Raw genomic sequence first — 14,015 nt, forward strand, 5'->3', positions numbered from 1 at the left:
ACTGACGTCTTCGCGGGCTGAATATGCCCTTTATGACATCGGTGACCCTAATGGGCTCCCGGGAGGGAGTGATGTTGTAGTATAGATGGAATAATTTTTTAAAATTGGAACTTTTGCCAGCTATGTAGAGCAGGAATGGACAAACTTTGGCCTTCCAGATGTTGTTGGACCATGACTCCATGGGCTCTTGCCAATGTGTCCAGGGTTTTGATGGATGCCACCTGACAACCTATGGATAGCGACATATCCTTCATCTTAGATGTATTTTTTGTTGTTCATTCGTTCAGTCGTCTCCGACTCTTCGTGACCTCATGGACCAGCCCACGTCAGAGCTCCCTGTCGGCCGTCACCACCCCCAGCTCCTTCAAGGTCAGTCCAGTCACTTCAAGGATGCCGTCCATCCATCTTGCCCTTGGTCGGCCCCTCTTCCTTTTACCTTCCACCTTCCCCAGCATAATTGTCTTCTCCAGGCTTTGCTGTCTCCTCATGATGTGGCCAAAGTACTTCAACTTTGTCTCTAGTCTCCTTCGCTCCAATGAGCAGTCAGGCTTTAGGGTCTGTTATTTCAAACATAACATTAACCCTAACTCTTTACAGCAGGGGTCACGAGGGGGTGTCAGAGGGGTCACCAAAGACCACCAGAAAACACAGTATTTTCTGTTGGTCATGGAGGGTGTGTGTGGGATGTTTGACCCAATTCAATCGTTGGTAGGATTCAGAATGCTCTTTGATTGTAGGTGAACTATAACTCCCAGCAATGATAACTCCCAAATGTCAAGGTCTATTTTCCCCAAACTCCATCAGTGTTCACATTTGGGCATATTGAGAATTCGTGCCAAGTTTGGTCCAGATCCATCATTGTTTGAGTCCACAGTGCCCTCTAGATGTATGTGAACTACAACTCCCAAACTCAAGGTCAATGCCCACCAAACCCTTATAGTATTTTCTGTTAGTCTGAGAGTTTTGTGTGCCAAGTTTGATTCAATTCCATCATTGGTGGAGTTCAGAATGCTCTTTGATTGTAGGTGAACTATAAATCTCAGCAATTACAACTCCCACAGGGCAAAATCAATACCCTCCCCCAATCCCACCAGTATTCAAATTTGGGTGTATTGGGTATTTGTGCCAAATTTGGTCCACTGTATGAAAACACATCGTGCATATCAGATATTTACATTACTATTCATAACATCAGCAAAATGACAGTTATGAAGTAGCAACGGAACTAATTTTATGGTTGGGGGTCACCATAACACGAGGAAGTGTATTAAGGGGTCGTGGCATTAGGAAGGTTGAGAACCACTGCTTTACAGAGAGATGTGGCTGCTCTCATTCTAGATTTAAGATCATAAACTTGGCACACAGAATTCCCATGACAACAGAAAATACTGGAAGGCTTTCGTGTTTGACCTTGAGTTTGGGAGTTGTAGTTCACCTACATCCAGAGAGCACTGTGGACTCAAACAAGGATGGATCCAGACCGAACTTGGCACGAATACCCAATATGCCCAAATGTGAACACTGATGGAGTTTGGGGAAAACAGACCTTGACATTTGGGAGTTGTAATTCAAAGTGCTGGCTTTAGCCTTTAAAGCCCTAAACGGTTCTGGCCCGACCTATCTGTCCGAACGCATCACCCCCTATGAACCAGTTAGGACATTAAGATCGTCCGGGGAGGCCCTGCTCTCGATCCCGCCAGCCTCACAGGCCTTCTCAGTGGTGGCCCCTCGGCTGTGGAACGCCCTTCCCGCAGACATTAGGTCGGCCCCCTCTCTGCTGACGTTCAGAAGAAGAGTGAAGACCTGGCTCTTTGAACAGGTGTTTAATTAAGCAGTGCAATTAACTGATTGATCTTGGAACTTGGAATAATGGACGAGGAAATCAGATTATGACTTTACTGATAAGATGTGATGGGTTAGTTATATGGATGTATTGACGTTATATTGATGTATTGATGTGCTGTTATATTGATGTAGTTGCCTTAGTTACTGTTTTTAAATGCTAGTGTTGTGCACTTTGTATTGACATGGTTGTAAACCGCACTGAGTCGCCTACGGGCTGAGAGAGTGCGGTATACAAATAAAGTAAATAAATAAATAAATAATAGTTGTTGGGATTTATAGTTCACCTATAATCAAAGAATATTCTGAACCCCACTAATGATAGAATTGGGCCAAAATTCCCACACAGAACCCTCATAACCAACAGAAAATACTGTGGAGCCAGAAACAACATAATTAGATAAGGAGGCGAGTAAAGAAGAATTAAGTAAAATGGAATACTCCCAAGGGAAAGCAACTGGTGTTACAGAGATAAGCAAATAAATCTTTGTTTACAGATTAGAGAAGAAAATCGGCTCCATAAGTTCGAGGGACTTCGTGGGAAAGAGGAAGAGAAAATTTGTAAAATCAAGATGTATTTCAATTTCTGCTTCTGCTTCAGGCCTCCATGGGGACAAAAACCTGCCCAAGAGCATTTCCTGACCCATTGAATTATGAAATAAACAAAGCTTTAAGTAGTTGTCTGGATGCACAAACCCTAGCAGTCTGGAGGAGGGAACAGTAGGATCCAGTAGGTCAGGCATGGGCTAACTTGTGCCCTCCAGGTGTTTTGGACTTCAACTCCCACAATTCCTAACAGCCTCAGGCTCTTTCCTATTCCTCCTCAGCCACCAAAGTTTACCTATGCTTAATGTATAGGCTTCTCCTTGGGATAATATTCTCTTCAAGGCATTCCAGTGGTTCATTAAATTCCATTATTATTATTATTATTATTATTATTATTATTATTATTATTATTATTATTATTATTATTATGCCATGTCTCCATACTGTGCAGTCCTGTGATTCATAGTTTTCCAAGGTCCATACCCTTTTCTTGGTGCATTTACAAATGAATTAATGCCCTTGCACCCTATTTTAAATGCCATGGCTACACGCGATGGAGTCCTCCTGGAGTTATACCCTGCTCTCGGTCCCACCGGCTTCACAAGCGCGTCTGGTGGGGACGAGGGACAGGGCCTTCTCGGTGGTGGCCCCGCGACTCTGGAACTGTCTCCCACCAGAGGTCAGAACCGTCCTGTCTATCCTGACATTCAGGAAACTGGTGAAGACGTGGTTATGGAGACAGGCTTTCGATGAATGAGATAACACCCTAAGATTTGGATGGAAGATGATGTATATTCGATTTTAGTATGACGACCGACCACCGTAGTTTTAAATATATTTGTTATTTTAATCATAAAATCATAGAATCATAGAATCAAAGAGTTGGAAGAGACCTCATGGGCCATCCAGTCCAACCCCCTGCCAAGAAGCAGGAATATTGCATTCAAATCACCCCTGACAGATGGCCATCCAGCCTCTGCTTAAAAGCTTCCAAAGAAGGAGCCTCCACCACACTCCGGGGCAGAGAGTTCCACTGCTGAACGGCTCTCACAGTCAGGAAGTTCTTGCTCATGTTCAGATGGAATCTTCTCTCTTGTAGTTTGAAGCCATTGTTCCACGTCCTAGTCTCCAGGGAAGCAGAAAACAAGCTTGCTCCCTGCTCCCTGTGGCTTTCTCTCACATATTTATACATGGCTATCATATCCCCTCTCAGCCTTCTCTTCTTCAGGCTAAACATGCCCAGCTCCTTAAGCCGCTCCTCATAGGGCTTGTTCTCCAGTCCTTTTATCATTTTAGTCGCTCTCCTCTGGACACATTCCAGCTTGTCAATATCTCTCTTGAATTGTGGTGCCCAGAATTGGACACAATATTCCAGGTGTGGTCTAACCAAAGCGGAATAGAGCATGGGTAGCATGACTTCCCTAGATCTATGCTCCTCTTGATGCAGGCCAAAATCCCATTGGCTTTTTTTGCCGCCACATCACATTGTTGGCTCATGTTTAACTTGTTGTCCACGAGGTCTCCAAGATCTTTTTCACACGTACTGCTCTCGAGCCAGGCTCGTCCCCCATTCTGTATCTTTGCATTTCGTTTTTCCTGCCAAAGTGGAGTATCTTGCATTTGTCAGTGTTGAACTTCATTTTGTTAGTTTTGGCCCATCTCTCTAATCTGTCAAGATCGTTTTGAATCCTGCTCCTGTTCTTTGGAGTGTTAATGTGTTACTGTAATTGTGAACTAGGATATTTTTACTGATTGTATGTGTTTTTATGGTTGGAAACCGGGCTGAGTCCCTCAAAGAGGTGAGAAGGTTGGTATAGAAAACTTTGAAATAAATAAATAAATAAATTATAGTTTTCTAAGGTCCATACCCTTCTCTGGGTGCATCTACACTGTGGAATGAGTGCAGTTGGATCTTACTTCATCACTCCCTCCCTCTCTCTTTCTTGCTCACTCTTTCTTTCTCCCTCTTCTTCCTTCTCACTCTCCCTCCTTTCACTCTTAAAATTGAGACATGTGTCCAAAGAGGAGGTGGGTGTGGGGAACCGCAACACTCTTGTCTGGTATGAATAAATAATTCCTTATTCATACTATGGCTTTGTGTTGTAAGAGTTTCCACATTTTTTGATAGTCTGAAGAAAAGTAAATAACGAGGCTGACCTTTAAAATTAAAACCCAGTCCCATTTTGCTGCAAGCCATGCGTCCAATTTGTTTGCAATTAGAAATGTATCTTAATTCAGAAATGTATCTGCATTTCTGAATTGGCAAATCCATTCAACTGGACTGCTTCTGGTTTCACGTTAATCAAGCAAATTCGTACTGGGAATTCCTGGAAATCTTCCCTCCCCATATATGCTCTAGTCCAGTGGTTCTCAACCTGGGGGTCGGGACCCCTGGAGGGGTCGCCAAAGACCATCAGAAAACAAAACATTTTCTGTTAGTCATGAGGATTCTGTGTAGGAAGTTTCACCCAATTCTATCATAATTCTCTGATTGTAGATGAACTATAAATCCCAGCAACTACAACTCCCAAATGGCAAAGTCTATTTTCACCAAATTCCACCAGTGTTCATATTTGGGCATACTGAGTATTCATGCCAAGTTTGGTCCAGATCTATCATTGTTTGAGTCCACAGTGCACTCTGGATGTAGGTGAACTACAACTCCAAAGCTCAAGGTCAATGTCCACCAAGCCCTTCCAGTATTTTCTGTTCGCCATGGGAGTTCTGTGTGCCAAGTTTGCTTCAATTCCATCGTTGGTGAAGTAAAGCATGCTCTTTGATTATAGGTGAACTATAAATCCCAGCAACTACAACTCCCTAATGACAAAATTAATCCCCCCAACCCCACCAGTATTCAAATTTGGTCCAGTGATGAAAATACATCCTGCATATCAGATATTTACATAATAACAGTAGCAAAGTTGCAGATATGAAGTAGCAATAACAATATTTTTTTGCTTGAGGGTCACCACAACATGAGGAACTGTATTAAGGGGTCGTGACATTAAGAACGTTGAGAACCGCTGCTCTAGTCCAATTACTTCTAGCCAGTTGATGGACCATTTGAATATATGTGTGCCGATCACCACTGGGACCACCTTTACTGGTTTGTGCCAGCGTCTTTGCAGTTCGATCTTTAAATCCTCATATTGTGTCAGCTTTTCCAGTTGTTTCTCTGCATTATTATTATTATTATTATTATTATTATTTTATTCAGTTTCTGATTTCAAATTATTTGCCTTGGAATGAATTATATGGCAGTGTAGACTCATATAATCAGGGGCGGCTCAACCCATTACGCAAAGTAAGCATTCGCGGTATAGTTGCTTTTGCCCAGGGGCGCTCTTGAGGCGACTTGGGGGAAAATAGACCTTGACATAGGTGAGTTGTAGTTACTGGGATGTATAGTTCACCTACAATCAAAGAGCATTCTGAACTCCACCAATGATGGAATTGAACCAAATATGGCACACAGAACGCCCACGACGAACAGAAAATATATATCAGTGATTGGTTGGGGGGGGGGGGGCAAAATACTGTTTGCTTACCGTTGAAAACTACCCAGGGCCGCCTCTGCATATAATCCAGTTCAGACCAGGTAATCTGGGATCAGATAATGGATTATATGGTAGTATAGATCCAGTCTAATTTGCCTTTCCTTGCAATCAACTTTAAACCAGCCAAAATAGAAACAATCTCTGCCAATGCTGACGCCTTTCCCCTTCCCTTTACAAAAAGGCCCAGTGGGTCTCTACTTTTGTTTTCACTGTAATAAGCATTGAATATACTGATGTATTCTATTGAAACTTTTCATCCTACAGGGCGATTGAGCCAACATCAAGAGTTGAGTGCTTTGTTTCGGCAACAGTGGAGATGGCCGGCTTGGTGCGATGCGGTAGCAACTATTCATTGCCATTCCTTCTTACTCTGAATGCTAGAACGTTGCAGCTGACAACTGGACAACGCTCCTTTAAAACTTTCCCCACTTTATGGAGTGAACAGAAAGTAAAAGGTACGGTGTGCACCTCATGTTGTGAAAACAAGTTACCTCATACGAATAGTGCAAAAAAGCAACGATATAGGTTGTTGTAGGTTTTTCCGGGCTATATGGCCATGTTCTGGAGGCAATTTTTCTCCTGACGTTTCGCCTGCATCTATGGCAAGCATCCTCAGAGGTAATGAGGTCTGTTGGGACTAGGAAAAATGGGTTTATATATCTGTGGAATGACCAGATTCCCAACAGACCTCATTACCTCTGAGGATATATAGCCCGGAAAAACCTACAACAACCCATGGATTCCGGCCATGAAAGCCTTCGACAATACAGCAACGGTATAGTTTCTCCGCATTGTCACTAGGGGCATTCTCCTGGACTCATCGCTGAGTCTGGAGACCCAGGATTCGGCAGTGGTCAGGGAGCTTTTGCACCATTAAAACTTGTGTGACAGCTGTGCCCGTACCTTGGGAAGTCAGACTCAACCATGGTGGTCCATGCTCTGGTTACATCCCGGTTAGATTACTGCAATGCGTTCTATGACCTCACAACCTCTGAGGATGCCTGCCATAGATACAGGTGAAATGTCAGGAGAGAATGCTTCTAGAGCATGAGCATATAGCCCGAAAAATCTACAGCAATCCAGTGATTCCAGCCATGAAAGTCTTCAACAATACAAATAAATTTTTGCTGGAAAATGTTTCAGAGGTTTCAAGCTCCAATCTTGGAAAGCCACTGGATGACCTTTGGGCAAGTCACACACCCTGAGGAATTTGAAAATATTTGAAATATCTCTCCCCACACATCATATCTTTAGTGTAACAGTCAACATGCAATGGCACAACACTAATTTCCCAGGTAGTGATTGCAAGACGGCATGCTAGGAAATTAAAACGCAGGAGGACAAGCTGAATATTCATATTCATGCAGCAAAATCTGCAACCAGGAATAGTTCTATTATAAAATATTTTATGTTGGAGAAATAGGCTACAAATGGGTCAAAAGCAGAATCACATTTGTCATCGTAAAAACTGAGTCAGCAAGAAAGAAGCCGCAGGGTTGCGTCCTGGGCCTGGTCCTGTTCAACATCTTTATTAATGACTTAGATGAAGGGTTAGAAGGCACGATCATCAAGTTTGCAGACAACACCAAATTGGGAGGGATAGCCAATACTCCAGAGGACAGGAGCAGGATTCAAAACGATCTTGACAGATTAGAGAGATGATTGGCCAAAACTAACAAAATGAAGTTCAACAGGGACAAATGCAAGATACTCCACTTAGGCAGAACAAACGATTTGCAGAGATACAGAATGGGGGACAATGAGGCCTGGCTCGAGAGCAGTACGTGTAAAAAAGACCTTGGAGTCCTCGCAGGGAACAAGTTAAACATGAGCCAATAATGTGATGTGGCGGCAAAAAAAGCCAATGGGATTTTGGCCTGCATCAATAGGAGCATAGTGTCTAGATCTAGGGAAGTCATGCTCCCCATGCTCTATTCCGCCTTGGTTAGACCACACCTGGAATATTGTGTCCAATTCTGGGCACCACAATTGAAGAGAGATATTGACAAGCTGGAATGTGTCCAGAGGAGGGCGACTAAAATGATCAAGGGTCTGGAGAACAAGCCCCATGAGGAGCGGCTTAAGGAGCTGGGCATGTTTAGCCTAAAGAAGAGAAGGCTGAGAGGAGACATGATAGCCATGTATAAATATGTGAGAGGAAGCCACAGGGAGGAGGGAGCAAGCTTGTTTTCTGCTTCCCTAGAGACTAGGACGCGGAACAATGGCTTCAAACTACAAGAAAGGAGATTCCATCTGAACATGAGCAAGAACTTCCTGACTGTGAGAGCCGTTCAGCAGTGGAACTCTCTGCCCCGGAGTGTGGTGGAGGCTCCTTCTTTGGAAGCTTTCAAACAGGGGCTGGATGGCCATCTGTCAGGGGTGATTTGAATGCAATATTCCTGCTTCTTGGCAGAATGGGGTTGGACTGGATGGCCCACGAGGTCTCTTCCAACTCTTTGATTCTATGATTCTATGACCGACTGTGCCTCCATCCGCCTCTGCTGGACATGATCAGCCCTGGATCGCATTCTGATGGTATGGCACACAATGAAACATTTGTGAGAGATCTTGCCAAAGTCGACATCAAAGAAAGAATCCATAAAGTTTACCAGGAGGCTGTTTTCTGAGTGTTCTGTTGCCAGCTGACCTGACGGGAAAGGTGTTCTTCTGCACTTCTCCCTGCAGAAGGAAGGCAAACCTAAGGGGCCTCTCAGATTTATTTATTTATTGTGTCAGAAGCGAGTTGAAGGTACAGTTATAATGTATTTGAAACCACAAACAAAGTTAAAAACTTGGCAAGATACTCAATGTCCTTTGACTCTGGTGTCACTGTGAGAAGATCCTCCATTGTGTATGTGGCAGGGCTTAGACCGCATTGTAGAAAGTGGTCTATGGTTTGCTCATCTCCACACTCGCATGTCGTGGACTCCACTTTGTAGCCCCATTTCTTAAAGTTGTGTCTGCATCTCGTGGCACCAGAGTGCAGCCTGTTCAATGCCTTCCAAGTCGGCCAGTCTTCTGTGTGCCAGGAAGGAGTCTCTCATCTAGTTTCAACCCCTGATTGAGGTTCTGGGTTTTAGCCTGCCACTTTTGGACTCTTGCTTGCTGAGGTGTTCCTGCAAGTATCTGGGTAGATCTTAGGAAGCTATTTCTTGATTTTAGTCATTGGCATGCTGGCTGATATCCAAACAGAGGATGGGCCAGAGGTGTCATTGCCTTGGTCCTTTCATTACAGGCTACTACGTCCTGATGGATGTCAAGTGGTGCGATACTGGCTAAACAGTATAATTTCTCCTCACAGATGTATTCCACATATTATATGGAAGGAAGGAAGGAAGGAAGGAAGGAGGGAGGGAGGGAGGGAAAGGGAAGGAAGGTTGGATGAAATCCTGAAAGCAGACACATCACAAGAGCCATATAGAAAAAGTCATTACAGACCTAATTCATGCACCCCAACATTTCATAGATGAAACCTGGTACGCTTCCCACCAAATGCCTTTAATAATGTATTTTCCTTTTTCTTAGATTCCCTTTAGTTAACAACACATTACAGGCATCTTCAAACTGTGGCCTTCCAGCTGTTTGGGCCTTCAACTCCCAGAATTCCTGACAATTGAACAAGCTTGTTAGGGCTTCTGGGAGCTGGAGGCCCAAACAGCTGGAAGGCCACAGTTTGAGGATGCCTGACTTAGAATATACTGGGAGGTTCAAGCTTTTGGCCAGCAGATACAGCTCAGACTTATGTTTCACGGCTACTACACCCTTGTTGTCGTTATTATTATTATTATTAATTTTATTATTATTATTATTATTATTTGAAACACAACAAGATGGGTCCACAGGAGATTCACTCTGCTGGCTGTTATTGCTATAGGCCCAGCGTGTGACAGCACAGCAGGCATCTTCAGAGGTTGTGAGGTCTATTGGAAACTAGGCAAGTAGGATTATATCAGTCTACATTGCCATATAATCCAGCTCAAAGCAGATATAATTTGGGATTGTATGGCAATGTAGATGGGACCTCAGGATTGCTTTGCATTAAAAGTCTAGTCAAACCTTGAAACATTGGATGGATGAAAGGGGTCATGACTCCAGTTACTTTCAGTGGGACAATGAATTCTACGAACAGAAAGATGGAGTAGCTATGGGGAGCCCTCTCAGCCCGGTCATAACTAACTTCTACGTGGAACACTTTGAAAAACAAGCCCCAGCAACAAAAAAGCCCACGATATGGTTCAGATATGTGGATGACACCTTCACCATTTGGAGCCATGGAGAAGAAGAACTCAACAGGTTCCTGGACCATCTTAACAGCATCCACCCAAACATCCAGTTCACTATGGAAAAAGAAAATGAAGGAAGATTGCCTTTTCTAGATGTCCTAGTTATCCGCAAACCAGATCAACAATTGGGTCACACCGTCTACAGAAAACCCACACACACAGATATCTACATAAAAACTCCAACCATCACCCAAGTCAAAAAAGAAGCACCATTAAAGCCTTGGCAGACCGTGCAAAAAGAATCTGCGAACCCCACTTCCTCCAAGATGAACTGAACCACCTCAACTGGGCTCTCCAGGCCAATGGAGACTCCACCTCAGACATCAGAAGAGCTGCAAGACCGAGAACAAGCCACGAGAGTAAAGATGAAGATCCACCCAGAGGAAAAATGTTCTTGCCAGACATCAAGGGAACCACTGACCGCAGAGGGAAGCTGATGAGGAAACACAACATACAAACAATCTACAGACCCACCAAGAAAATCCAACAAATGCTACGTTCAGCAAAGGACAAGAGGGATCCTCTCACCTCTGCAGGAGTCTACCATATACCATGCAGCTGTGGACAAGTCTACATAGGGACCACCAAACGCAGCATTGCCCAAACACGAATTAAGGAACATGAAAGGCACTGCAGACGACTTCAACCAGAGCAGTCAGCCATAGCAGAGCACCTGATGAACCAACCTGGACACAGCATCTTATTTGAGAACACAGAAATGCTGGACCACACCAACAACCACCATGTCAGACTACACAGAGAAGCCATTGAAATCCACAAGCATGTGGACAATTTCAACAGAAAGGAAGAGACCATGAAAATGAACAAAATCTGGCTACCAGTATTAAAAAACTCAAAAATTACAACAGCAAAACAGCAGAGAGGAAACAACCAGGCACAGATTAACACCTCCCAGCAAGAGATTTTCCCAGGCTCAGGCAGGCCTTCAAATGCTAATGAAGGTGATCAGCTGAAACATTCACACCTAACTGCAGCAGGGAAGAGCTCCTTGCCCCACCCCAGCCATTCCACAGATATATAAACCCATTGTCCTAATTCCAACAGACCTCACTACCTCTGAGGATGCTTGCCATAGATGCAGGCGAAACGTCAGGAGAAATGCCTCTAGAACATGGCCCTATAGCCCGAAAAAACCCACAAGAACCTAGTCATGACTTTCACCCTTAACCCATTCTTTGGATTTTAGACATGTTCTTCTTTCTCAATTTACTCCTCTCTGTTGTGTAAGAGTAACTTAAGGAAACAGTGGGCTATTAAATATTGTTTAGTTTACTCTTACAAGAACAGTAGTTTAGATTTATTTTACCATGTTCCAGAAAAAATGATTGCCCAATGAGATAAAGTAAGCAAAGCAAAAGTCAACTTGAAATAGAGTTTAATTACTGAAAAGCAGAGTATGGAAATATGCACGGCTGGATTTGCAGTTGAGAAATACTGGAAAGCGCTGTGTATAAACGAAATAATTTTTAGACAAGCTGGGAAGATTACCGCAAATGTCACACTGACATCCTAATTGGACCAAAAACGGGGGAGAGAAAGTTATAACTTGGAAAGTTCTTGTGTATGTAGGACTCAAAGTCTTAAGTAAATTGCAAGGAGTTACTTAGCAAAATGGACTACAAAGATCACAAAGATACTCTGCATCTAGAAGAGCTTGAGAGAAGAATAACAGAGACGACAAATGGGACGAAGGCAATTCCTATGATATAAAATAGAGGAGAAATGTAAAACTGAACCCCTTTGTAGACCACTTCCATTTTGGCTGCTTCTGATTGGAAGTCATGCAAGGGTACAATAATGAGAGGCATAACAGTGCAGTACATATGTTGGTGTGAGTTTTCCGGGCTGTATGGCCATGTTCTAGAAGCATTCTCTCCTGACGTTTCGCCTGCATCTATGGCAGGCATCCTTAGAGGTTGTGAGGTCTGTTGGAAACTAGGCAAGTGGGATTTATATATCAATGGAATCTCCAGGGTGGGAGAAAGAACTCTTGTCCGTTTGAGGTAGGTGTGAATGCTTAAATTGGCCACCTTTATTAGTGTTTAATGGCCTAGCAGTTTCACAGTCTCTATGACGGCACATCAGGCCCCATTTGTATGTGAATGTACAGTTGAATTGTTTGGCTATCTATTACTTTCTATCAATGTTGTTTGCATCTGTTAAATTGCCTCCCCTGCTTAATTGTTTGGCGCCTCCCCTTCCTGGGGAAGAGGGCAGGGGTTTCTTCTGATTCCACCATCAAACATCTCAGCAGATGGACATGAAAAAGGACTTGGCTCTAAAAGCCCTTGGATAAGTTATATCTCATTACCAATTCTCAGGTTTTACCCTTGGGACTCATACTTCATGCCCAATTCACCCTGGACGATGTTGAGGAGACCCAAGCACACTCAAACTGGTCCTTTGGCATCAAGAGGAAGATTCTGTGCCTTCAACATAGGCCATTGGACTGGGGGTTGTGTTTGTTCTGACTTTCACAGCCATTGAGGAAAGGGAACAGGGAAAGCTTCTCAGCTGCAAAACTCCTTGGACCCAGGGCTTCAGAGACTGTAACGTATATTTTCCTTGTCCCTTTTGAAATATCAAGTTTAATCCCTCAGAAAGATAACTCTTTGTCAACAATAATTACCATTTTGAGTTATCTGTTGTGTCCTGGTCCTTGGGAGTTCCAGTTCCCTAAAGGAGGGCAAGAAGCAATCCTCTGGGGGAAAGATGTCACGTCCAAGTCTCTTTCACTAAGAGCTACAGCCCCAGGCGCGACGGCACAGTCTGGCTTCTTATTGCCTGGGGGAATCCTTTGTTGGGAGGTGATTAGCTGGCCCTAATTGTTTCTTGTCTCAAAATCCTATGTTTTTGAGTGTTTTCTTTATTTACTGTTATGATTTTATAGGGTTTTTTTAATACTGGTAGCCAGATTTTGTTTATTTTCATGGTTTCATCCTTTCTGTTGAAATTCAATCAGAGAAGCCTGATGAACCAACCTGGACAGAGCATATTATTTGAGAACACAGAAATGCTGGACCACTCCAACAATCACCATGTCAGACTACACAGAGAAGCCATTGAAATCCACAAGCATGTGGATAATTTCAACAGTTACTTGACTCCAAAGGAGTGGGCAGGGAGAGGAAATTCCTCTCGACATTGCTGTCCTGATTTGGTTTCTTCCACCAAAGGAAGTCTGTGGGGTTGAGGTTGCCACGTCATGGTTTGTGGCTTGTCCCACACCTTTTTTCAGCATAAACAGCATGAAAAACTTGTGTAAGCCACATCCCAGCCAAAAGCCTTTTATAAACCAAACTTTAATTTGTTATTCTTTTGGCATCCGCCAGCGTGTCCGTGTGACCGCGTGGGTTGGCAGTGGAACTGAGCATGATAAAACCTTTTTGACGGCAGCATGTTTCATCTGGTGGGGCTCAGTCTTGCTAACCAAACACGCAGCCCTACTGTCCCACACGCATGTGCATTGCCTTGCAGAGGGCAATCAGGAGAATGGCTTGGTGTGAATAAAGCTGGCAAAAGCAACCACACAATGAGAATGAAGTTTGGCTGAAATACTTGGTTTTCACTATATAACTAGGATGATACACAGCTCTTTGAAACAATAGGAACAAAAGGGATAAACAACTTTGTGGTGTGTTGTAAAATAAACCATATGTAGTTCACATTTGATCAGCCCACACACTGCCTTGCCAGAGAAAGAAAATATGCCACGCAGGTGAACAATAAAGAACAAGTAGTTTACTCTTCCTCCAGCAAAGGATCG

At 43.5% G+C, this 14,015-nt stretch overlaps 1 protein-coding gene across 1 annotated transcript in view; it reads left to right on the forward strand.

Annotated features, from left to right (window-relative positions):
• LOC132762386 (NAD(P) transhydrogenase, mitochondrial-like) overlaps positions 1-14,015 on the forward strand; it is an 85,317-nt gene that overhangs the window by 2,272 nt on the left and 69,030 nt on the right. The window contains exon 2 of the mRNA XM_060755316.2: positions 6,210-6,400. Within this exon, the coding sequence (XP_060611299.2) occupies positions 6,262-6,400 (139 nt within the window). The 5' untranslated portion in view covers positions 6,210-6,261. The remainder of the gene's footprint in view (positions 1-6,209; positions 6,401-14,015) is intronic.

Source organism: Anolis sagrei, chromosome 9 (assembly GCF_037176765.1).
Source record: "Anolis sagrei isolate rAnoSag1 chromosome 9, rAnoSag1.mat, whole genome shotgun sequence".
Classification (NCBI taxonomy): Eukaryota; Metazoa; Chordata; class Lepidosauria; order Squamata; family Dactyloidae; genus Anolis; species Anolis sagrei.